The 27586-nt window shown below is 43.5% G+C and overlaps 1 protein-coding gene across 3 annotated transcripts in view; it reads right to left on the bottom strand.

Moving 5' to 3' along the window:
- cdh7a (cadherin 7a) overlaps positions 1–27586 on the bottom strand; it is a 329420-nt gene that overhangs the window by 19704 nt on the left and 282130 nt on the right. For all 3 annotated transcript variants that reach the window (XM_087986719.1, XM_043687680.2, XM_043687681.2), the window contains 3 exons: positions 23066–23319; positions 15179–15315; positions 5717–5838 (listed from right to left, as the gene is read on the bottom strand). In XM_087986719.1, the coding sequence (XP_087842845.1) occupies positions 5717–5838; positions 15179–15315; positions 23066–23319 (513 nt within the window). The remainder of the gene's footprint in view (positions 1–5716; positions 5839–15178; positions 15316–23065; positions 23320–27586) is intronic.

Here is a 27586-nt window from a genome sequence, read left to right as displayed (position 1 = left end):
TAGATGAATGCAACCGTGATGGCAGAGTTGATAAAGCGTGGCACTGGAAAAAGCACAGCAAGTCAGGCAGCATCTGGAGAAGCAAGAGAGTTGTTCTTGTTCAGCATAATCCTTCTCCACTTCAGGACATCCCAGATGTCCTCCTATTGCAAGGGCAGTAACTTTCCCTTTCTTGTGATCAACGGTGCCCTCAATCATGTCTCCTCCATTTCCCACACCTCCGCCTCGAACCCCAAAAAAGATGGCATTCCCCCTGGGTCCACACATTCCACCTCACCAATCAACACTCCTCCACCCTGATGGACACATCTTCTCAACATCAATTGATTTGAGGTTCAACTGATGTGTGCTGAGAAATGAAATAATTCGACATTTGTTTTGACTATTTCGCTAAACCTTTACAATTTGCCTTGGCTACAGTGACAGTACAGTGGGCAATTATCAACATAGGATGGAGAAGAGGTCACTCAGCCTCTCAAGCCTGTTATAGAGGTCATAGAGTTATAGAGCTGTACAACATGGAAACAGACCCTTCTGTCCAATTTGTTCATGCTGACCAGATATCCTAAATTAATCCAGTGCTATTTGTCAGCATTTGGCCTATTTCACTCTAAACCCTTCCATTTTGCCATTTGATAAGGCCAAAGCTTATCTACTGCTATTTCTATAGATCTACCTTTGCCCCTTAACCCATAATAATCTTTAGCCTCAAAAAGCTAAAATTAATGCTTGGTCCAGAATCAGTTATCAGCTACTAATTTCGCCTGCTCTCCTTGTGTGGAATTGTTTCCTATTTTCACCCCCTGGAAGGTTTAGCTGTATTTTAATGCCTACTTCTGGACAGCCCATAACATGGAAATATTTTTGCCTGGCTAAGTCTTACAGTTTATTTGGATAAGTGACATTTTCATCGAGTTCTCGGGATGGCTTTTCACCATGAGGTCTAGCAAGATCTCCTACCATTTCTTACTAAACCCACCTTATTCATGACCCAGTTCACTCCTACGGCACTCCGGTCATTCAATTCTAGTCATATCTTCCCACAAGCCATTTCTGAAAGAAGACGTCACTGCTGGGATATCCTAAAATTGATGGGTATCTCTAGTGATGGCATCATGTGGTGCACTTGGACAAGCACTGAGCTGCCCCGTAGGCTGATGTTCTGGTTCTAGGAGCCAGTGAGGACTACAGATGCTGGGAGATTTCAGAATTGAGAGTGTGGTGCTAGAAAAGCACAGCAGGTCAGGCAGCAGCCGAGGAGCAGGAGAGTCGATGTTTTGGGCAAAAGCCCTTCATCAGGAATGAGGAGTATGCTCTGGTCCTGGCAACCAAGGGCTAATGGTTGGGTAGGGGCCTGGAGGTCCTGGCGGATGGAGGGTGATATAGAGGGAGGACAACCTCCTCTCCCCCAGACTGACACCATGCCAGCTTGGTCTGAAGTTGTCACCTCAGTCAATGCAGCAGACCTAACCATTTGGAGGATAGGCCAGCAATTTGGGATGAAGGTCAATGACCTTCTCACCCAATAGGTGCCACCATCATGTCTCCGACTGCCACCTGGCAGTCCAAAACTAAAGGGCATAAGTTTAAGGTGAGAGGGAAAAGATTTAAAAAGGAACTTTTTCACACAGAAGATGATGTGTGTATGGAATGCGTTGCCAGAGGAAGTGGCAGAGGCTGATACAATTACAACATTTAAAAGGCATCTGGATGGGTATATGAATAGGAAGGGTTTAGAGAGATATCAGCCAAATGGGACTGGATTTATTTAGGATATCTGGTCAGCATGGATGGGTTGGATTGAAGGGTCTATTTCCGTGCTGTACAACTCTATGACCACACATTCACTCAATCTCTGTGACTGTCACCACCTCCCACCACAAGCTCTCTGCAACATCATCCCTCAATACTCTCACCCATCCCAACCCCCGTCCCAACACCACTAACCATGCCTATCAACTCCATCAATCAGAACACCTCCCCACTTGCACAAAAAGTTTGAGCTAAGTCATCCAATTTCATGTCCCTTACCACCTGCTTCTCTCTCAGTAACAGGAAGAAAGCAGCACTCAGAGGGGCAGCAAGGGTCGAGTTGTGTGATGGTCTGCTCAGCGTTTCACCCCTCACCCCGTATGTAGAGAGGATCTTGACTCTGGAGAAATCTTTGAGGCAAGAGTAGGACAGTGCTACTGAAGTTAGGCCAAGCGATGGGCCAAATGCCCTCCTTTGGTGTTGAATCATCAATCCGTACAAACAGCAGCATAAAGCAACGGGGCAGGAAACTCCCAATAAACCTTGGTGATCACTCACACACACACACACACACAGACACACACACACACACAGACACAGACAGACAGACACACACACACACACACACACACACGTGCTGGGGAATAAGTAAGCACCATCGCTGTTTGGTGTTACTGTGCAGGGAGAAAAGTATTAAGAATATATAAACAGGAGAAAAGAAGAAAGACATTTACACACAGGATACTCAGAATCTTAAAAAACATAAACCTTTGTGATTTGTGAGGCACAAAAAATTGAAGGATTTTCATGATATTCCAAGGTCCAAACGTAATATACTGCTGACTGTTTTGGGATACAGCCTTCAAAATCTGAATAATACACACTGGCCTCTGGATAATGTGTCTGGTGTTCCACAACAGAATGAGAAGCCTCAAAGTGCTTCTTCACAATTAAAGAGTGACACTGTGTGGAACAATGATCATTGTTGTGTTCACAAATGGAGCAGCAAATGTCCCTCAACAACGCTCCACAAGAAATGACCACGTGAGGAGCAGGATATCATTGGCCAAAAGAGTAATGTTGGACAGAGCATGCTCATTAGCACTGATCTGCTGCTATTGGTCACCATCTTTACAGAAAATAAAACCTGTCTTTTCTCTATTCATTGTAGTTTGTGGAACCTTGCTGTACGAAAAAAAAATCCATTACAAGAATCAAAAATACAACACTGTGGGATGTCTTTCGTTCAGGAAAGGTGCTATATAAATGCAAGTCATTCTTTGCCAATGAAAGGAATACTAAATTGAGCTTCCATCACTTATCTTCATTACCATGCATGGAGTATAGTTGTATAATTGATTTGGTGGGTAGCAGTGCATATGGCGTATAATGGAGCTTTCACAAGAACTAAATTAGAGTGGTCTCTCACCGTCGGTATTTTGGATTATTTGTATTCTAATTGAAATGATGGCAAATAAATGCTCCCTGGATTTTTAAACTGCAACTCCATTCTATCACTTGGCATTTTAATTTTTAATTTGCTGCAAACCTGTACTTTTTCCATTTAAATTGCTATCATGTATCCACAATGCCCTGTGATTTAATCTAATTATAGCTTTTTGTATTCATGTCAAAGTCATAAAGCATCTCAACAGTCATTCAGGAGAAATCATTGAAAGCCGCAGTTTGCCTTTTCCAACAATTTACACATTGATTGCAAGCGATTTGTATGGATTATGGGACAAGCCTTAGCCTAGGTTTGAGAAGATTGTGTGAAATTTGCACTTTAATGGCGAATGCAATACAACCAAGTAACCAGTGCTCCCATTTTCTTGCAGAGCAGGTGATGGTAATGTTTCTGCTGCTGCCATTTAGTCTTCCATTCGACATACTGCCTGTTTCTCCTTGTTCCATTTGGTTTCTTTATTCAGTCACAGGGTTGTAGACATGGTTGGCCAGGTCAGTGTTATTTTCTATGTAATTCTGGACATGTGGGCATCGCAGGCTCGGCCAGCAGTTATTCCCCCATCCCCAGTTGTAGTTGAGAGTGAGTCTGGAGTCACATGTAGATTAGATTACTTACAGTGTGGAAACAGGCCCTTCGGCCCAACAAGTCCACACCGACCCGCCGAAGAGTAACCCACCCATACCCCTACATTTACCCCTTTACCTAACACTATGGGCAATTTAGCATGGCCAATTCACCTGACTTGCACATCTTTGGACTGTGGGAGGAAACCGGAGCCCCCGGAGGAAACCCACGCAGACACGGGGAGAACGTGCAAACTCCACACAGTCAGTCGCCTGAGTCGGGAATTGAACCCGGGTCTCTGGCGCTGCGAGGCAGCAGTGCTAACCACTGTGCCACCGTGCCGCCCATGTAGGCCAGACCAGGTAAGGTTCCTTCCCTAAAGGACATTAGTGAACCAGATGGGTTTCTCCCCCCCTGACAACGGTTTCATGGTCATCATTAGACACTTAATTCCAGATTTTTATTGAGTTAAATTCCACCATCAGCCATGGGATTTGAACTCAGATTTAATACCACGAGGCCATCAACCCTGTTTGATTTCTACCCTTCTTTCTGTTCTACTGTTCTTGCCACTCCCAACTCCCAGATCACCCTTATCCCTGTCTCTGAATTGCTTCATGATTAAATGATTAAATCTCTGAACTGCTTCTGGACATGGGGAAAGGAGATTGATCTGCCAGGGCTCCCTGCTTGGACCAGATTAACAGCCCCAATTAGAGAACTCATATTCTACGAGGTCCCACCTGGCTGACCTTGTTACAAACACTACAGGCTTGAGCTGACAGTTTTGTGCACTAGGACTTAGGGTTAGGTGACCAATACTGGCCTTGTTGATGAGCCCAGACCCCATCAAAGAATAAATGAAAAGTAACACCAAGACTGAGCTATTGTAATCATAGAGTCACAGAGATGTACAGCACGGAAACAGACGCTTTGGTCCAACCTGTCCATGCCGACCAGATATCCCAATCTAATCTAGTCCCACCTGCCAGCACCCGGCCCATATCCCTCCAAACCCTTCCTATTCATGTACCCATCCAGATGCCTTTTAAATGTTGTAATTGTACCAGCCTCCACCACTTCCTCTAGCAGCGCATTCCACACAAATACACAGACCACCCTCTGCATGTAAAAGTTGCCCCTTAGGTCTCTTTCCCCTCTCATCCTAAATCTACACCCTCTAGTTCTGGACTCCCTCACCCCAAGGAAAAGACCTTGTCTATTTACCCTATCCATGCCCCTCACGATTTTATAAACCTCTATAAGGTCCACCCTTCATCCTCCGGCGCTCCAGGGAAAACAGCCCCAGCCTATTCAGCCTCTCCCTATAGCTCAAGCCCTCCAACCCTGGCAACATCCTTGTAAATCTTTTCTGAACCCTTTCAAGTTTCACAACATCGTTCCGATAGGAAGGAGACCAGAATTGCACGCAATATTCCAACAGTGGCCTAACCAATGTCCTGCACAGCTGCAACATGACCTCCCAGCTCCTGTAGTTAATACTCTGACCAATAAAAGAAAGCATACCAAACGCCTTCCTCACTATCCTGTCTACCTGTGCTAGTAAACCATCGGGCTGTTCTTTCTGGTGATGGCTGAACCTGAAGGTCACTTGGCCTCAGGGAAGAGGAGAGGTAGAGAAGGAGGTGCCTTCATGGTAACCTCAGCTGGCATGGGAAATGAATCCACTCAGTTGGCATTCCAAACCAGCTATCCAGCGAACCGACCCCTCCATACACACAAGCAACTCCTCTCTCACCAAGATGTTACATACTCAAATCCTGGAGTGGGAATTGAACCAGCATTTATTGATTCAAAGGTGAGAGTGCATTGATAAGTGAGTAGAGTTAACATCAAACTGAATGAAACATGGAAACACATTACCCGAACAGACTGAATGTTATATCAATGTAATTTGGGGCAGTTCCTTACCTTACCATGATTGGAATTCTCACATACAAATGTTTCATAGTCCATTGGGAATTCTGGAGCATTATCATTGATATCCACCAAGCTAATGAGAACAAAACCTCTTCCAATCTGAGCGGGATTCTCTGTACAAAGTATAATACGCAGTCAAGACAAGATTAATGTATGTCATTACATTATGTTCTTGAGATTCCTTTTCATAACACTCATTTCTAATCATGCCAATAGAAACGGAATTTTAAAAAAGCTGAGCCAACAGAAGAATACATCAGAGTGAGTCATTCGAAAAGTGATAGCACAAGCCCAGTATAATTTTAATGGCTTCCCAGGATTGCAGTAATCATAAGCATGAACATACAAACTAACACCTGAGTCACACATCCTTTGTGGCCACTTTAAACAAATCATGTACTTCAGAAACGTACTTTGCTGTCCTCCCAAATACTGTGGCCTTGAGTTTCTGTATGTTTTCCAGTGTCGAGATTTCACTGCAAAAGGCAGCATTGATTGAAATAGCAAGAATTGTAAGAGCTAAGTCATAAGTGAGTTACATAGAACATAGAACACTACAGCGCAGAACAGGTCCTTCGGCCCTCAATGTTGTGTCGACCTGTGTACTATTCTCAGCTCGTCCCTCTACACTATCCCATCATCATTCATGTGCTTATCCAAGGATTGTTTCAATCTCCTTAATGTGGCTGAATTGACCACATTGGCAGGTGGGGCATTCCACGCCCTTACCACTCTCTGTAAAGAACCTGCCTCTGCTGAGAAATATTAAAGGGATGATCACCTTATTGGGATTGTATTATAGACCCCCTAATAGTGAGCGGGAAATTGAGAAACAAACTTGTAAGGAGATCTCAGCTATCTGTAAGAATAAAAAGGTGGTTATGGTAGGGGGATTTTAACTTTCCAAACATAGACTAGGACTGCCATAGTGTTAAGGGTTTAGATGGAGAGGAATTTGTTAAGTGTGTACAAGAACATTTTCTGATTCAGTATGTGGATGTACTTACCTTAGAAGGTGCAAAACTTGTGATGGAAAAGAATAGACCAGATATAAAAGTTGAAGTTCTGAATTGGAGAAAGGCCAATTTTGATGGTATTAGGCAAGAACTTTCAAAAGCTGATTGGGGGCAGATGTGCGCAGGTAAAGGGACGGCTGGAAAATGGGAAGCCTTCAGAAATGAGATAACAAGAGTCCAGAGAAAGTATATTCCTGTCAGGGTGAAAGGGAAGGCTGGTAGGTATAGGGAATGCTGGATGACTAAAGGAATTGAGGGTTTGGTTAAGAAGTAGAAAAAAGCATATGTCAGGTGCAGATAGGATAGATCGAGTGAATCCTTAGAAGAGTATAAAGAAAGTAAGAGTATACTTAAGAGGGATATCAGGAGGGCAAAACAGGGACATGAGATAGCTTTGGAAAATAGAATTAAGGAGAATCCAAAAGGTTTTTACAAATACAACAAGGACAAAAGGATAACTAGGGAGAGAATAGGGCCCCTCAAAGATCAGCAAGGCAGCCTTTGTGTGGAGCTGCAGAAAATGGGGAGATACTAAACGAGTATTTTGCATCAGTATTTACTGTGGAAAAGGATATGGAAGATATAGACTGTAGGGAAATAGATGGTGACATCTTACAAAATGTCCATATTACAGAGGAGGAAGTGCTGGATGTCTTGAAACACATAAAGGTGGATAAATCCCCAGGACCTGATTAGCTGTAACTTAGAACTCTGTGGGAAGCTAGGGAAGTGATTGCTGGGCCTCTTGCTGAGATATTTGTATCATCAATAGTCACAGGTGAGGTGCCGGAAGACTGGAGGTTGGCAAATGTGTTGCCACTGTTTAAGAAGGGTGGTAAGGACAAACCAGGGAACTATAGACCAGTGAGCCTGATGTCAATGGTGGGCAAATTGTTGAAGGGAATCCTGAGGGACAGGATGTACATGTATTTGGAAAGGCAAGGACTGATTAGGGATAGTCAACATAGCTTTCTGCGTGGGAACTCATGTCTCACAAGCTTGATTGAGTTTTTGAAGAAGTAACGAAGAGGATTGATGAGGGCAGAGCGGTAGATGTGATCTATAGGGATTTCAGTAAGGCGTTCAACAAGGTTAACTGCGGAAGAATGGTTAGCAAGGTTAGATCTCACAGAATACAGGGAGAACTAGCCATTTGGATACAAAACTGGCTCAAAGGTAGAAGACAGAGGATGGTGGTGGAGGGTTGTTTTTCAGACTGGAGGCCTGTGACCAGTGGAGTGCCACAAGGATCAGTGCTGGGTCCTCTATTTTTTGTCATTTACATAAATGATTTGGATGCAAGCATAAGAGGTACAGTCAGTAAATTTGCAGATGACAACAAAATTGGAGGTGTAGTGGACAGCGAAGAAGGTTACTTCAGTTTGCAACAGAATCTTGACCAGATGGGCCAATGGGCTGAGAAGTGGCAAATGGAGTTTAATTCAGATAAATGTGAGGTGCTGCATTTTGGGTATTGAGTCAGAAGTTGGGAGGTCATGTTGCAGCTGTACAGGACATCCGCAAAGACCGTTCCCTCCGTGACTACCTGGTCAGGTCCACGCCCCCCCCTACAACCCACCGTCCCATCCTGGCACTTTCCCCTGCCACCGCAGGAACTGTAAAATCTGCGCCCACACCTCCTCCCTCACCTCTATCCAAGGCCCTAAAGGAGCCTTCCACATCCATCAAAGTTTTACTTGCACATCCACTAATATCATTTATTGTATCCGTTGCTCCCGATGCGGTCTCCTCTACATTGGAGAGACTGGGCGCCTCCTAGCAGAGCACTTTAGGGAACATCTCCGGGACACCCGCACCAATCAACCACCCCGCCCCGTGGCCCAACATTTCAACTCCCCCTCCCACTCTGCCAAGGACATGGAGGTCCTGGGCCTCCTTCACCGCCGCTCCCTCACCACCAGACGCCTGGAGGAAGAACGCCTCATCTTCCGCCTTGGAACACTTCAACCCCAGGGCATCAATGTGGACTTCAACAGTTTCCTCATTTCCCCTTCCCCCACCTCACCCTAGTTCTAAACTTCCAGCTCAGCACTGTCCCCATCTCTTGTCCGGACTTGTCCTATCTGCCTATCTCTTTTCCACCTTTCCACCTATCCACTCCACCCTCTCCTCCCTGACCTATCACCTTCATCCCCTCCCCCACTCACCCATTGTACTCTATGCTACTTTCTCCCCACCCCCACCCTTCTCTAGCTTATCTCTCCACGCTCAAGGCTCACTGCCTTTATTCCTGATGAAGGGCTTTTGCCCGAAACGTCGATTTTGAAGCTCCTTGGATGCTGCCTGAACTGCTGTGCTCTTCCAGCACCACTAATCCAGGACATTTGGTAGGCCACTGTTGGAATATTGCATGCAATTCTGGTCTCCTTCCTATTGGAAAGATGTTGTGAAACTTGAAAGGATTAAAAAAAAATTGACAAGAATGTTGCAAGGGTTGGAGGACTTGAGTCATGGGGAGAGGCTGAACTGGCTGGGGCTGTTTTCTCTGGCACGTCGGAGGCTATGGGGTGGCTTTATAGAGGTTTACAAAATTATGAGGGACATGGATAGGATAAATAGACAGTCTTTTCCCTTGGGTCTGGGAGTCCAGAACTGGAGGGCATAGGTTTAGGGTGAGAGGGGAAAGATATAAAAGAGATCTAAGGGGCAGCTTTTTCACACAGAGGGTGGTATGGGTATGGAACGAGTTGCCAGAGGAAGTGGTGGAGGCTGTTCCAATTGCAACATTTAAGAGGCATCTGGATGGGTATATGAATAGGAAGGGTTTGGAGGGATATGGGTCGGGTGCTGGCAGGTGGGACTAGATTGGATTGGGATATCTGGTCGACACGGATGGGTTGGACTGAAGGGTCTGTTTCCGTGCTGTACATCTCTATGACTCAAAGTTTGGGAGAAGGATGTGGAAGCATTGGAAAAGGTGGAGAGGAGATTTACCAGGATGTTACATGGTCTGGAGGGAAGGTCTTATGATGAAAGGCTGAGAGACTTGAGTCTGTTCTCATTGGAAAGAAGAAGGTTAAGAACCAGCTATCCTTAGTAGCCACACACTCAGATGACAAGCAACATGAGTTCGACTGGGACAACACTACTATTAAAGGACAAGCCAAACAGAGAACAGCCAGGGAATTCCTAGAGGCATGGCACTCATCCACAGATTCAATCAATAAGCACATCGACCTGGACCCAATATACCAGCCACTGCAGCGGACAGCTGGAACTGACAACCGGAAGCGGCAGATACAAACCACTATAAATGCCAAAGGAAACATCACAGAAGCGCTTCACAGGAGGCTCCCAAGCACTGAGGATGTCACCGAAACGTCTGCAACACAAACTCCCAGCTCGGCGGACAGAACCACAACATCTCTATGACTCTATGACATCTGTCTTAAATCTATCACCTCTCAATTTGTAGTTATGGCCCCTTGTACAAGCTGATGTCATCATCCTCGGAAAAAGACTTTCACTCTCTACCCTATCTAATTCCCTGATCATCTTGTATGTCTCTATCAAATCCCCTCTTAACCTTCTCCTTTCCAATGAGAACAGACTCAAATCTCTCAGCCTTTCATCATAAGACCTTCCCTCCAGACCAGGTAACATCCTGGTAAATCTCCTCTCCACCTTTTCCAATGCTTCCACATCCTTCCAGAAATATGGCGACCAGAACTGTACACAATATTCCAAGTGTGGCCGCACTAGCATTTTGTATATTTGCAGCGTGATATTGCGGCTCCGGAACTCAATCCCTCTACCAATGAAACCTAACACATCGTATGCCTTCTTCACAGCACTATCCACCTGGGTGGCAACTTTCAGGGATCTATGTACATGCAGTCCAAGATCCTCTGCACATCCACGCTACCAAGAAACTTTCCATTGACCCAGTGCTCTGCCTTCCTGTTATTCTTCCCAAAGTGCATCACCTCACATTTAGCTGCATTGAACTCCATTTTCCACCTCTCAGCCCAATTCTGCAGTTTATCCGAGTCCCCCGCAACCTGTAACATTCTTCCAAACTGTCCACTACTCCACTGACTTTAGTGTCATCTGCAAATTTACTAATCCATCCACCTATGCCTGCGTCTAAGTCATTTATAAAAATGACAAACAGCAGTGGTCCCAAAACAGATTCTTGTGGCACACCACTCATAACTGGACTCCAGGCTGAATATTTTCCATCAACTATCACTCACTGCCTTCTTTCAGAAAGCCAGTTTCTAATCCAAACTGCTAAATCACCCTCAATTCCATACCTCAGCATTTTCTCCAACAGCCTACCATGTGGAACCTTATCAAAGGCTTTACTGAAGTCCATGCATACCATGTCAACTGCCCTACCCTCATCTACATGCTTGGTCACCTTCAAAAACTCAATGAGGTTTATGAGACACGACCTGCCCTTGACAAAACCGTATTGACTCTCTGAAATCAACTTGTTGCTTGCAAGATGATTATAAATCTTATCTCTTATAATCCTTTCCAAAACCTTTCCTACAACAGAAGTAAGGCTCACTGGTCTATAATTACCTGAGTCATCTCTACTGCCCTTCTTGAACAAGGGCACAATCCTCCAGTCCTCTGGTACTAAACCTGTAGACAATGAAGACTCAAATATTAAAGCCAAAGGCTCTGCTATCTCCTCCCTAGCTTCCCAGAGAATCCTCGGATAAATCCCATCCGGCCCAGGGGACTTGTCTACTTTCACTCCTTCTAGAATTGGTAACACATGTTCGGAACTAACCTCGATCCTTTCTAGTCTAATATCTCGTACCTCATTCTTCTCCTCTACAATATTCTCCTTTTCCTGAGTGAAAACCAATGAGAAACGTTCGTTTAGCACCTTTCCGATCTCCACAGGGTCCACACTCAATTTCCCACTTCTGTCTTTGACTGGCCCTATTCCAACCCTAGTCATCCTTTTATTCCTCACATACCTATAGAAAGCGTTAAGGTTCTCCTTTATTCTATTTGCTAAAGACGGCTCATGTCCTCTCTTCGCTCTTCTTAACTCTCTCTTTAAATCCTTTGTAGCTGATCTGTTACACTCCATAAGCTCTGCACTCTTGCATGTTGGCTCGAGAAACAACCATAAACAAGGTGGGCATTTCGTCACTGCTTAACAAAAACATCACCTGGGTTGATCTCTCACACCAAGGTTATAAGGACTTTTGATTTCCAACGTAAACCATTTTAACTCAGTTGTAATTGAGTTCAAACTCAATCAGTTAATCAACACTTGGTAAGGACCTGGGACCACTGATGGTTTAAGGCTCTGATTGGCTTGTTCCTTTAAGCAGCAAATATCAATGATACCCAGTGCATGGTTGGTTTGAATGAGTGCCTTCAAGTCAATTTGGTCTCAGTTCCTGTCAGCATAACATGACATTTGATTGTGTTGCTCAGTTCCGACTATCTTTGGGGTCAGGTGTAAACAAAGGAGGAACCTGGGTTGGTGGTGGGAGGGGAGGGGGGACTTTGCTTTGAGAAAGATTTGCGCAATGTCAGTCACACTCTGGGCCCATCATCCTGAGGTGCCTCTAACTGAAAGTCCAAGCTTTTCTTTACTATTTTTTGCCCGAAGGAGCTCCTTTTAAAGCAAATGTGTGAACCTTTCTGTTGTCGTGTTTGGCAGGGGGGTGACAGTGAACCTTAAACTGAAGTTGAAATGGTTCACACTAGTTAGTTTCCATTGTACATTTCCAGCACATGCACAAACCCAGACAAATGGATCTGTCAGACCTGAGCTGAACTCACGCCAGCAACTGAGGAATTAATATTCAGTTCATGAATGAATCTGGATAAAGAATGTGTATCTTTAATGGTGGCCATTAAACTGGATTGCTGTTGAAATAACTCTGCAAGGGCTGGTAATCTGTCACCTTTTATCTAGACGTGCATGTACTTGTGACTGACCCAGCTAGCACAGAGCTGGCTCCTAGAGTGTGCAGAACTGCTGACACTCCTGTTTCTATCTGTCAGCCAGGGCTCCCTGGTTGGACCAGATTAACAGCTCCAATCAGGGAACTCATATTCTATAAGGTCCACCTGGCTGACCTTATTATGATCACTAGAGCTGTTAAAAACCATTTGGTTCATTCAATCTTACCGCCTTTGGATTATTCCCTGGGCAGTGCGCAAATTGACGTGGTGTACAGAACATTAGAGGGACAAAGACTGTTGTGGGCAAAGTGGGCTCCAGTTCATGGGGCACTAACACCAGTACTAGGGAAACTCGGCTGGAACTGTACCATTGGGCCAGTCTATACCTGAGCTACGGCTGGAACAGTGTTCTTGTGAACAGCATAACTGGGAATATAGAAAAGGTTTTAAGCTAAATGGGGTGGGGGGGGGGGGCAAGGGGAAATGGAGTACATCAAAACATAAAGATAAGGCAGGAGAGAAAAATAGAAATATGGAAGGGACAGAGAGAAAAAAAAACCTAAGAATGCACCAACAATCAAAATCAAAGATAACAAAATGGCTCTGCATTAGAATGCACCCAGCATTCAGAACAAAATAAACAACATGATGGTGCTCATTGAAGTCAATCGGATTTCCTAGTGATTACAGGATGATAAGGCATGGGTCCTGAATATTGAGGGGAATAAAGCATTAAATAGAAGCTGGTAAAGGTGGAGGGGGTAGCCCTTTCACATTTTGTTTCAGTCAGTCTAAAATCTAATCCGGATCAATGTGTAAACAAAAGTTGAGGGGAAAGAAATCTGATGATATGAATGCATTCTTAATACAAGATCAAGTTTTTTTGTGCTTACTGGTGTTTTTGACATGATCCATATCCATTCTGGGATATTGAGCCTTGAGTTAAGTTAGAGCCCGAAGCGTGGTTTAATGGGAAGTGGGCAATGGATCTCTCAAACTGAAATGGACCAGTTCTTAATTCGGTCACCATCTAAATCTGTTTTCTTACGTTGTAAGAAAATAATGACTTCTGCTTGAAAAACATGAATATAAACAGCTTTACTTTTTGTGTTACATGCCAATTTGGCACAGTGTTTGGCTGTACACTGAATAGAGGCTAAAATAATGACCAATTCTTTCAAATCTAAAAGCGCTGCCATATACTGAAGGAAACTAATCGATTCATCACCAGAGTTGCTGAACTGGAGCTGTTTTGCTCAGATTGACTGAAACAGTTTGGAACCTGCAGTCATTTCAAACAAACCTGGTCAGACAGGTGCTAGTGTTAGACACACCTTGGGGGCAGGTACAATCTTAAAGCCTGACCATCTCAGCTCAGAGATACAGTGACACTGCAACACAAAACCCTTATCTGAAGATTAAGTTTGTCACTAACTGGAAGTTTAATCTTATTGTCCAATACAACGTAGAGGCATACAAAACTGGGATTGACAATTGCTCACTCAGACAGAACTGTAGCAGAGCCGGGCTGGTGACTATTCCGGCTCTTTGGTAACAGTGGGACTCGAATCCACTAGGGACAAGAGCCCAAAAGTACTGTCTTAGACCAGCCGTCTGCAAACTGCTCAGGAAAGCCTTCTGGTGCTTTTCTGTTCCTTTAAGATGACCTCTCACCTCTTCCGGTGCCAAGGTGAACCAGTTTGTGAGAATCCAACCTGCAGTTCACTAGATGGCCAGTCCAGGAAGATGGTCAAGGAGCAGCCTGCAATGCAGAAATCCTACCCCAACAATGAGAGAAAATCGTTGCAAAATAAGGAATGTTTTGGTATTATCTTGTCCATGCTACGCTTCGGGCTCTAACTTAACTGCAAGGCTCAATATCCCAGAATGGATATGGATCATGTCAAAAACACCAGTAAGCACAAAAAAACTTGATCTTGCATTAAGAATGCATTCATATCATCAGATTTCTTTCCCCTCAACTTTCCCCTCAATGCCATTTTATTGTCATTTCAGTTTACATTCTTCCAATGCACAAAGTTGCCTTTACAGTTCATTATACAGTAGGAACAGACTGCCATTTTCAGTAATGAACTGGCAGATCAGGAGATTGTGAGTACACTTTCCAGATCAGAGACCTGAGTAGGAATACTACGCTGAAACCTGTCGTGCAATATTGAAGGAGTACTGCACTGTCAGAGGCGTAGTTTTTTTTTAAGGTGAGGCTCAGTCCTCCATTTCAAGTGGCTGTAAAAGATAACACATGATTTCATGGATGAGTGGGGTTGCTAAACAGGCAATGGGTGGACCCCTAGCCAATACTTAGCCCTTAAGCAATACCACAAAATTCATTTTGCTTGTTCATTTATTACATTGTATGGGAGTCTGTTGTTCACACATTGACTGCTGTGTTTCCTACTTTACCACAGAACCTCCAGTTAATTGACTGTAAAACAAGGCGAGACCTCCTGGGGTTGTGAAAGGAGTTATACAATTGCTAATCTCTAAAGTATTTCTGTTCGAAATCACTTACGGCTCTCCATCGCTAAAACGGTGATGTTGTGCTCTTCAGTTGTCTCCCTGTCCAGTGATTTTGCAATTGTAATGACTCCAGTGGTGGCATCAATGTTAAAATATCTCTCCAGGTCGGTGTTACGATCTATGGAATATCTGGATAGAAAGTTAAAATTGAGAGTTTAGCATCCCTTAATGATTTCAAATCATTCAAGGAAGCCATTTACTAGTTTAGTCTACCAACAACAGGGCATGAAAGAAAACACCCAGCAAGTGGAAATGATAGAGATTCTTGAGTACAGAGTTGCCAACTCTGGTTGGCATCTAGTTGGATCCATTCCTGGAGATTTCGGTACCTGACTCCAATCCATCCTCAACTTTCTGCCATCGCTACATTCCTCAGGAACACAAGTTCCTACACCTTTTGGAATTCAATGACCCCTTTGCTACCAAACTGGATTAATCCTCACTGTTCACCAAATTGCCTCTATTCCTCATTTCCACTGATGATTTTTTGAATGAAAGCAAAACGAAAGAAAACTTAATCTTAAAATTGCTGCAATAGAACTGCTGCAATATCACTGGATTTGTAATGCAGAGACCCAGGCTCAGCATCCTGGTAATGGAGGATTGTCTCATGAGCAAAGGCTAAACAGGTTGGGACTCTACTCACTGGAGTTTAGATGAATGAGAGGCAATCTCACTGAGACATACAGGATTCTTAGGGGGCTTGGCAGGGTCAATGCTGAGAGGATGTTTCTCTTTGTGGGAGAGTCTAGGATCAGAGGGCACAGACTTTGAATTCAGGGGCACCAATTTAAGATTGAGATGAGGAAGAATTTCTTCTCCCAGAAAGTTATGAGACTTTGGAGCTCCTTGCCACAGAAAGCTGTGGGACAGAGCCCTTGTGTATAATTAAGGCTGAAATGGATAATTTCTTGATCTTGAGAGGAATCAAGGGTCACAGGTAAAGGGCAGGAAAGTGAACGTGAGGAATGTTGGATCAGCTATGATCCTACTGAATGGGAGAGCAGGCTCGAAGGGCTGATTGGCCTACAGCTGATACTGGTGATCTAAATTCAATAAGGGAACCTCAGTGATGGTGACTATCCTCAATTAATGACCTTCAGGGGAGGAAATCTGCTGTTCTTCCCTGGTCTGGCCTGCATGAGATTCCAGACACATAATAGAGTCATAGAGCCATACAGCACAGAAATAGACTCTTTGGTCCAACTTGTCCACGCTGACCAGATATTCCAAATTAATCTACTCCCATTTGCCAGCATTCGGCCCATATCCCTCTAAACCCTTCCTATTCATATACCCATCCAGGTGCCTTTGAAATGTTGTAATTGTACCAGCCTCAACCAATTCCTCTGGCAGCTCATGTCAGGTCATGCACCACCCTCTGTGTGAAAAAAGTTCTCTCTCAAGTCCTTTTTAAATCTTTCCTCTCTCACCTTAAACCTATGCCCTTTAGTTTTGGACTCCCCTACTCTAGGAAAAAGACCGTCGTTATTCACCCTATCCATGCTCCTCATGATTTTATTTGTAGGTCAGCCCTCAACCTCTGACGCTCCAGGGAAAAGAGCCCCAGCCTATTCGGCCTCTCCCTATATCTCAAACCCTCCAACCCTGGCAACATCCTTGTAAATCTTTTCTGCACCTTCTCAAGTTTAACAATGTCTTTCCCATAAAAAGGCAACCACAATTGTACACTGTATCCTAAAAGTGGCCTAACCAATGTCCTACACAGCCACAACATGATATCCAACTCCCATATTCAAGGTTCAGACCGATGAAGACAAGCATGCCAAAAGCCTTCTTCACCTATCTACCTGCAACACCCACTTTCAAGGAACTTTATACCTGCACCTCTAAGTCTTTGTTCGGCAACACTCTCCAGGGCCCGACCATTAACTGTATAAGTCCTGCCCTGGGTTCTCTTCCCAAAATGCAACCCCTCGCATTTATCTAAACTAAATTCCATCTGCCACTCCTCAGCCCATTGCCTCATCTGATCGAGATCCCATTGCACTCTGAGGTAACCTTCTTCACTGTACACACTGCACCTCTCCTTTTGGTGTCATCTGCAAACTTACTAACTATGCCTCAATTGACTGGGCAGAAATTTGGTTGATGTGGCACTATATTAGCCACCCTCCAATCTTCCAGCACCTCACCCATGGCTGTCGATGATATTAATATCTCAGCAAGGGGCCCAGCAATCTGATTTCCCTAATTCCCACAAAGTTCTGGGCAACACCTGATCAGGTTCTGGGGATTTATCTACCTTTATACATTTTAAGACCTCCAATACTTCCTCCTCTCTGATATAAACTCTTTTCAAGACATCAATATCTGTTTCCCAAGGAAGCTAACTTCCATCTCTTTCTCCACAGTAAATACTGACACAAAATATTTATTTAGCATCTCCCCCATCTTCTGCAGTTCCATACATAGTTGGCCATGTTGATCTTTAAGGGGTTTTATTCTCTTCCTCATTACTCTTTTGTCTCTAATGTATTTATAGAATCCCTCTGGATTCTCCTTAACCAAATTTGTCAAAGCTATCTCATGTCCCCTTCTTGCCATCCTAATTTCCCTCTTAAGTATACTCCTACTGCCCTTATAGTCTCCTGGGGATTCACTCAAACCGAACTGCCTACAACTGATATACGTTTCCTTCTTTTTCTCGACCAATCTCTCTAGTCATCCAACATTCCCTAAGTCTTGCCCTTCACACTAATAGGAACATACTTTCTCTGAACTCTTGTTACCTCATTTGTAAAGGACCCCATTTTCCAACCACCCCAAACCTGTAAATAGCCTACCCACAATCAACTTTTGAATGTTCCTGTGTAATACGTTCAAAATTAGCTTTACGTCAATTTAGAACTTTAACTTTTAGATTAGTTCTACCCTTTTCCATATGTTTTTAAAACAAATAGTTTTATGACGACTTGCCCCAAAATGCTCCCCCACTGACACCTCCATCACCTGCCCTGCCTTCTTTCCCAACAGAAGGTTAAGTATATCTCCCTCTCTAGTAGGTACATCCACATGCTAAATCAGAAAGTTTTCTTGTAGACACATGACAAATTCTACCACATCGACGCTCTTAACACTATGGCAGTCCATGTCTATGTTTGGAAAGTTAAAATCCCCAACCATTAAAACTTTATTATTCTTACAGATATCTTACAGAGCTCTCCTTACAAATTTGCTTCTCAATTTCCTGCTGACTTTTGGGAGGTTCATAGTACAGTCCCAACAAGTTGATCACTCCTTACTGATTTCTCAATCCCACCCAGATAACCTCACTGGACAAACCCCAAGAATATCCTTCCTCAGTACAGCTGTAATGTTATCCTTAATCAAAACACTGCTCTCCCTTTTCGCTTGCCTCTTTTTCCTATCCTTCCTATAGTATCTATATCCTGGAACATTAAGCTTCCAGTCCTGTCCATCCTTGAGACATGTTTCTGTGACAGCTATGATATCCCAGTCCCATGTTCCCAACCTGAGTTCATCTGCCTTGCTTGTTAGACCTCTTGCATTGAATTAAGTGCAGTTTAACTTATCAGTCCGACCTCATTCTCTGCCTTACTCTTCTCGGCTTTGACTATTTGACTTGCTCCATTATTTACTGTACAAGAATCAGCCTTTTCTCTTTTCTCATTATCACCTTGGCTCCTCCACCCACTCCCGTCTTTACCAATTTCAAGCCTCCTGAGTAACACTAGCACATCTCCCCACAAGGATATTGATCCCTTTCCAATTCAGATGGAACCCATCCCTCCTTTACAGATCATTTCTACCCTAGAAGAGATTCTAATGATTCAAAAATGTTAGCCCTTCTCCCTTGCAGCATCACCTCAGCCATGCATTCATCTGGTCTATCCTCCTATTCCTACCCTCACTAGCACATGGCACCAGTAGTGATCCAGATAATACTACCCTCCACGACCTACTTTTTAACCTCCTTCCTAGTTTCCTGTATTGTCTCTGCCGAACCTCATTCCTTTTCCTCCCTATGTTGTTGGGACCCATGAGCGCAATGTCCTCCTGCTGGTCACTCTCCCTGATCAGAATATTCTGCACCCTATCTGAGATATCCTTGACCATGGCACCAGGGAGGCAACTCACCATCCTGAAGACTCACTGACAGCTGGAGAAACATCTGTCTGTGCCCCAGACTAGAGCATCCCCTATTACAATCAATCTCTTGGAAAGTGACATACCCCTCATTTCAATGGAGACATTCACGAAACCAGAAATCTGGCTGTCAATGCAATACTCACCAGCAAAATGGTTGACTCTTAGCTGCCCTCTGAAATAGCCTTAATAGGCAACTATGTAGAAGGGCAATTAAGGATTGGCAACAAATGCTATTACTGCCCTCCTTCTAGAAAAGAATAAATTAACCTTTCTGAGTTGCTCTGGAAGCTTCCTGGAGGGCTATTTTCAAATCCGAGAGACTCTGGGGGGTCTTGGTGCATTGACAATCCAAGGTGTGGATCATTATTTCTTGAATAGGTGCTAACCAGACTGCTGTGTGTTGTTGGCCATTTTATGAGTGCCTTGAAGCATAAAGTTAGGCCACCCACTGCACGTACAAGCCCAGGTCATGTGAGTGCTCTGCTCTCTCTTATACTTCATAGTTTGCAATCAGACTTCAAAGAGAGTGTTCCTGCTGCCCACCTCAGCACAATTCCCCAAGGTGGACTTGATAGGATTGCTAGTTTGATACCCAGCTGTGGCCCATGCCACTCACATTAAGCCATAATCCTGTCATAGTTTTCACATGGTGCTCAGTAGGTGGCAGCGTTGCTCACACTAAGGTATCTGAGCGCTTGTGATTCCGGCCTTTTGCACAACAGCGATTTTCACTATTACATTTTGCCTACAGCTGCTTGGGTCCTACGTACGGGACTTCCTTCCCTCAATCTCTTTGCTTTTCTATCTCACTCTTTCCTGCTTTACGCTACTTCTTAAAAAACCTACCTCTTTGATCAAGGTTTTGAGTTATATGCCTTAATATTTCACCTATGCCTCAGTGTCAGTTGATTTTTTTTGATAACACAACTATGAAATGCCTTGGAACAGTAAAGGTGTGATATAAATACAAGCTGTTCTAGTGAGAATGTGTACAGGGTATATGCAGGTAGGGAAAGAGTTAAGTTCTGAGTTTTGTGAAACAAGAGGTTCAGCTGAGCATGACTCTGATCAGATAAGAACTTACAGTTAACAGTGGGGTGCTGGAGGCAAGATTAATGGGTTAACAAGGTGGAAAAGCAGTCATTATAAGGAGCCATTTAACAAGATGAGGGAGCAATCAGTATGTGAGGTCAGTTTAACAAGGTGAAAAGTATTCATTATGTGAAATTAGTTATTCATTGTGTAATAGCAGATGGCTTAACCTTTACTATTGATACTCGTTGATTGTAACAGTCACCCAATCAATATGTATACTGCCTTATCTAAATGCTCTTCCCTGTAAAATGACTATATAGTTCATTGAGAAACTGTTATTTCAGAGAAGACTGTGAACTCATGTCTCTGTGCACATGGGCGATCGTTTTTTCTCTCTCTCTCTTTCTCTCTCTCTCTCCAGGGCCTGGAATAAAAGAGGATAAAGCAACTGTGTCTCTGAGCATCTTGCCTAGACTGAAGGGGGAATGGGACGACACTAGGGCAGATACGTGGGAAGTTAGGAGCTAGAAGCAGGCCCTTTGAGACTGCTCCACCATTCAACAGGGTCTGGTTGTGTTATCAATTTCACTTTGCTGCCTGTCCACCATTCCACATTCTCCCCCTCCCCCAAGCCCTCTCCCTTAATCCATTAGGGCACGCAGCAAGACCTGGGCAACATTTAGGATCAGGCTAACCAGTGGCAAGCAGTGTTCACAAGGAACAGTGCAATGAATGAGAATCTAACCAAAATGGCTGAAATAGGTTATCAGGACATTGCTGTTTCTGAAAGATTATTGTTCTGCTTTTATTTCCTCACAGGATATGGATATCCTTGGCTACACTAACAGTGATTGCCAAACCCCTTTGATGTCAAGAAGGTGACATTGATCTGCCTTCGAGAACCGTTGAAGTCCATCCAGTGCAAGTAGTCTGAAAAATAGTCCCACAGTTTTGGTCTAACAATAGTGAAGGAACAGCCTTAAATGTTTTGAGTCAAGATGGTGACCGGCTTGGAATGGAATTCACAGGCAATGATACTCCCCATGAATCTGTTTCCCTTCTCCTTCTGGATGATAGAGGTTATGAGTTTGGAAAGTGCTGTCAGATGAGCCTTGGTGAGTTGCCGCAGTACAACTTGTAGATGGTGTACTACTGAACCTGATGAGTGAGGTACTGAATAAACAAGCTCCTTTGTCCTGGATTGTGTCAGGTGTTTGGCTGCTGCTGGAGCTGCACTAATTCAGGGATTCTGACTGCTGCTTTTCTACATTACAAAGTACTTTAAAAGTACTTCAAAAGCTGTGAGGGGTGGCCAAGACTGGGAAAAAGAAATTTCAAGGTTACTTGACACTCATAGAAGATAAGCAAAACGCAAAAAAAAAGTGGGAGGTTCTGCCGATAACAAGAAAAAGGATCAGCTTGGAGTAGGGGGTGAGAGGACGGGTCCATTACCAAGTAAGGGACAAACCATTTAGGGCTAAGAAGATGAGGAATGTCCTCACTGACTCTCTGAAATTCCCCACCCTAGGGGTCATGCAAAGTTCAATCACTGAGTGAGTTTGAGGCAGAGATCAATTGATGATGAGTTACTAATGGCATCAATGAATATGGGAGTAATATGGGAACGCAGCATTGAGATAGACATTCAGTGATGATCTTGAATGGCAGAGAAAGGTCAAGGAACTGAATGATCTGCTCCTACCTTCCTGTGTAAAATGCACTAAGACATCCTGAAGACTGGGCACTGCACAAAAATAAGCGTCTTGTTTTCCTAATTACTAGCACAAAATGGTGGTACAAATGGCAAGACACTAGGAAGCTCAGGGGAAGAAAGGGATGGTGGGGTGCTTGTCCACAGATCCCTAAAGGTGGCAGGACAAGTCAATAGGTGAGTTAGGAAGGCAAACGGGAAATTGGCAATTATTAATAGTACAAGATCAGAGAGGTCACGTTGGAGTTGTACAAAACTTTGGTTAAGTTATACCTGGAGGACAGTGTGCAGTTCTGGTCACCTCACTATAGGAAGGATGTGATTGTAGTGGAGGGGGTACAGAGGAGATTCACCAGGATGTTGCCTGGGATGGAGCAGTGCAGCAATGAAGAGAGACTGCATAAGATCAGGTTGTTTTCTTTGGAGCAGAGAAGGTTGAGGGGGTGTTCCTGATAGAGATGTATAAGATTATGAGGGGCATGGACAGGGTGGAGAGAACACAGCTGTTCCCCTTAGTTTAAGAGTCAAGAACAAGGCTTCTGTTTTTAATGTGAAAGGCAGGAGGTTGAGAGGGAATTTGAGGAAACGTCTTTTCACCTGGAGGGTGGAAGTCACTGTTTGGAAGGGTGCTTGAGTCGGGTGAGCTCACAACCTTTAAACAGTATATGAATGAGCAGTTGAAATTTCACAATATTCAAGAATAGTGGGTCTAATGTGGGAAAGTACACAGGAGTAGGCCATTCAGCCCCTCAGCCATTCAATGAAAACATGGCTGATTTGTGGCCGAACTCCATATTGGCCCATATCTCTGAATACCTTTCCTTAAGGAAAGCTTATCCCTCCAGATATAGCATTGAGTGGAGGTGGCAGCGTATATTTGGCAGTACAGACTCAATAGGCCTCTCCTGTATGATTCGATGAAAGCCAATGAATTGGACAGATGATTTAGAATGCTGTAGAGCTGCCCTGTACTGGGTGCAGGAACTGGTGAACTCTCACCTGACAGGATTGTTTGCTGTGTCGGGGTCATGTGCAGACACAGTGCCAATGGCAGTGCCAACCTTTGCAGCCTCAGAGACCGACATCTTGTAGAGAGGCGAGTTGAACTCTGGAGCTTCATCCACGTCCTCCACCACCAGCTTCACCGTGGTGGTGTCTGCAAAGGGTCCCAGCGCCTGGAACCTTGGGTCGGTATTTTTATTGGTGACTTCAATCTTCAGACTGTAACTTGATTTTTTTTCAAAATCCAGCTCCTGTGAAGCAATTACAAAACGTACATATATTTACTCGGCGCAATGTCAGTCCATTAAAGAGCACGACAAGCAAATGAAAGAACGAGTCACATCCATCAGGTGATGACATTTTAACATGGGATCGTTTAATTAAACGGCAGGAGTATTTTCAGCTTGTTCCTGCTCCATTGCTCTAAGCATCTATCTTTGTTACTCCTGCTATTTGCACTGAAGTGACAACCTCCCAAGTAAATAAGGTTCCAAATGAATGATTTATTTGCGATTCCTCCAGCATCCCTCTGCAATTTATTTATCTTTTAATCTATCTATCTCCTGCTGTTTTCTGAATAAGATATATGGGGTCTGATAGTCATGTCCAGAATGAGCGTAGTCAGCCCACTCAAAGGTTTTACTGTCAGAACCACCCCAAAACGTTTTATAGCCAATGACAGAATTCCGTCAAACATTTTACTTTCACTCATGAAAGTTGTATTCTTGGACACTAAAGACTTGCCAAGCTTTTTGGTTTCTTGCTTGCGATGAGCTGGAGAGACTGATTTGGCCAAAGCGATTCTCAGGAATATGTACCATATAGATGGAGTCATGGTTGTGGTTCATTTCAGGTAACTCTCTCCTCTAGTATTGAATGTCCCGAGTTCAGGATGCAAATCTGTTGTAGAGAATAAGCACAAAACGCCAGGCTGACCCCAGGGCAGTATTGCTAACTAGAGATGCTGACTGCTAAGCTAAGATTCTAACTGTGCCCATCTCATGGCATCACACTGCAAATAGTAATCTTCTGAGATTGACATACTTTAAAGTCCGAGAAAATGAAAGCGGGAGCTTGTGTAAATTTGTCTGATAACAAGCTTGGGGGTGAGGGGAGGGAAGTGCAGCTGAGAGAAGGTGCAAGATGCTCCCACCCACAGACAATGAAAAGGCAGTTATACTGCCTCTGGGGAACCTGTTAGTCTAAGCCTCAGGTAGATGGTTTGGATGTAAGCCGATACAAATAACTGTACATAACTGTTCATGTATCTCCATGATAAACTGGGTTTGGGACTTACAGGATAGCTAATTAACAATTCTATCTAGATACAAGGCCCTTGTGATTCACTTTGTCCTGGGAATAGGTTTCAGGAAGGGAAGTCTATTACAAGCCATTACAGTCACAGGTTACAATGTTTCCGAGACATTTCTGAAATTCAGGTTAGTCTGTAGCCACCTGAAAGAGAGGAGAGAGAAAGAGGAGTGGGGGAGGGGGGTAGAAAGAGAGAGAGAGATAGAGAGAAGGAGATAGAGGAGGAGATAGAGACAGCTAATCCTGCAAATGAAACAGAGAAACAGGTGGGAAGTCACTATAAAACCCAAGAGATCAAGTTCATGAGGATTTAAAAGTGGTTGGAAGATTCACCTCGCCTGGTTAGAATCTCTAAAATATCGAATAGAAATCACCTTTGGAAAAGGATAAATGTAGGAAGCCATTGAGAGTATAAAATAGTTTAGAACTAGCTTTGAACGAATGAAGTGTTTACTTAATCAACAGTGTAAAACATAACCAACGTTGTACATCTTCAGTTGTGCTAAAAGCCAATGGGGAGTTGCTTTCCTGTAATTCACTTGTAAGTTGCTTACAAAATCGTGATTATTCCATGTTCTTTTATGTTGCTTCTGTGATAGAAGTCTTAAAATTTGAAACCTTGACATGTGATCTTTTCAGTTGATGAATAGAACCTTTCCAAATGTTATTTGTCTCTGCAGAAATCATCTTGGTTTATATGCTCTTTGCAGGAATTCACAGAATTCACATTTCTTTAAATTCACTGAATGAAATAATACAATAGCATTGTCCAGACATTCAACAACCAGGCTTTCACATTTGCTCTTGTTGTATTCATGGTAATGCTAACATGGCTCCAGCATTCCTCAGAATAGTAACTGTGAGGATTTGGCAACAATTAAATCAATTTAACTTTGAAGGTACCGGCAGAGAAGTCAGAAATTGACTCAAAGATAGGTGTTGAGCAATTAAATCATTGGCCCAACATCTGAACCTTGGAGAAATAAAAGACTATGTAGACAAGGAGGTTAAAAAGATGTTTAGCTTGCTTGCATTCATCGCTCAGTCCTTTGATTATAGCAGATGGAAAGCCATGTTGAAGTTGTACAGGATATTGGTGAGGCCTCTTCTGGAGTACAGTGTCCCGTTCTGGTCGCCCGGTTGTAGGAAGAATATTATTAAACTGAAAGGTTCAGAAGAGACTTACCGGAACATTATGGGAATGGAGGTTTTGAGTTATAAAGATAGGCTTGGACTCCTTTTCACTGGAGTTTAGGAGGTTGAGAGGTGAAGTTTATAAAATCATGAGGGTTATGGCTAGGGTTAATGGTTGGTGTCTTTCCCCAGATTGGGGCATTTCAAGACTGGGGGGTATATTTTTAAGGTGAGCCGAGAAACTTAAGAAGGACATGAGGGGTAATTTTTAAAATATATACAAAGGGTTATACGCATGTGGAATGAACTTGCAGAGGAAGGGTGCGTATGAGTGCAGTTACATTTAAAAGACATTTAAATAAGTCCAATAATAGGAAATGTTTGGAGGAATATGGGCCAGGTGCAGACAGGTGGGACTAGTTTAGTTTGGGATTAAGGTCACCATGGACTGGTTGGACCGAACGGCCTGTTTTCGTGCCGTATGACTACTTCAGATGAAACACAGATTCCACAGATTTCCAAGGTTCAGTTGAAGATGAGAAATAATGCAATTTGAGAAAGAAAATGGAAAGGAAAAGAAGAAGAAATGTTAAAACATGAACAGCAGTTTCAGAGAGTAACAGAAAAGGAAGACCTAGACTTGGAAAACTGGAGGCATTTATTAGTGGGCTTTTATACCCACATCAAAGAATTTGGGTTTAAGATAGACTGATCATGGAAAAAGCAAGTTCATGTCTATAGTCAGTCTTCATTCATTAGAACTTTGTTTATTGTATGCTAGTGCTAACTACTAGCATGTGTAGTCAGATATATGTCAGGCTCTCATCTTACGATTACGTGATTTGAGCTATTTTCTACCTATGCTTCTGTCTATCTCACATCACTCTTCCAATCCTACTCAAACTCACTCTGTCCACACTATGCTGTTTATGCCCAGTGCGGTGCAGCTCTATGCTATCATCGCAAGGGTCCAGGGTCTTAATGTCCTTCAGCGACAAGAGGGAGGCCTGAATATTTGAACTGGACAGAGACAGCAGCTGCAGTTACACAAGCAGGAACTGGGGGAAAGACGTGACAATGAGTTCCCTTTAATGTCCGTTTTTGATTTAGCAAGGTCCACAGTAAACTCCCCGTTATCCGAAACCCAAGTATTCCAAAATCTTATGGAATCAGCAAAAAACTTCAAAAAAAAACTCGCCATTTTTCTAAAGTTTCTTCAAAAACATCAATTTGAAGTTGGCACACCATGCTCCAATATGCACATGCTCACTCATGTCTGGAGTTACCAGAACCCAGCGAGTAAATTGCACTTTACTCTTGACATTTAGATTTAAGACTTTTCATTCAAAGAATATAAAAGTATACAGTATTGAGTTTCTATCAGAGTATTTGTTATGCAACTGACAGATTCATATAACCAGTGCCCATCAATCCCCACACTTGTCTGATTTTTATTTTATTCATAGGATATGGGGCATTGCAGGCTGGTAAAAATTATTGTCCATTCCTAGTTACCCTTGAGTGAGCTGCCTTCTTGAATCACTGCAATCCATGCACTGTAGGCAGACCTATAATTCTGCTCGGCAAGGAATTCCAGGATTTTGATCCAGCGACACTGAAGGAACAGGGACCTATTTCCAAGTCAGGGTGATGAGCGACTTGTCGAGGCATGGATAATGGGGAGTTTGCCATATTTACTTGATGCCTAAATTCAGTGAGAAACAGGTTAAAATTTTATTTTGTATCCTTTGAGAAAACACTTCATTCACTCAGAACAATGTAACAATGGCTTAAAAAAATTTAGGTAACCTTAGTACTCCAGTGATTGTAACGAGGTCAACCAGATGGCCCTCATAGAATATGATTTCCTTGATTGGGTCTGTTAGTCTGGTCCAAGCAGGGAGCCCTGGCTGACAGATACAAAAAGGAAGGTCAGAGGTTATGTTCACTCTGCGAGCTGGCTCTGAGGGAGCTGGATCAGTGGTGAAGGACTCTCCATTTGTGACAGGGAGGGGACTGACTCTAAACTGTCTGGACCACACAGTCAGTGTGTTGTTACTGCTGTTGGGTTTT

The sequence above is a fragment of the Chiloscyllium plagiosum genome, unplaced genomic scaffold (assembly GCF_037043375.1).
Source record: "Chiloscyllium plagiosum isolate Xiang-an unplaced genomic scaffold, Cpla_swu_hap1 HiC_scaffold_4, whole genome shotgun sequence".
Lineage (NCBI taxonomy): Eukaryota > Metazoa > Chordata > Chondrichthyes > Orectolobiformes > Hemiscylliidae > Chiloscyllium > Chiloscyllium plagiosum.
Note: the sequence above shows the minus strand (reverse complement) of the source record. Positions and strands in the feature narration are given on the sequence as shown.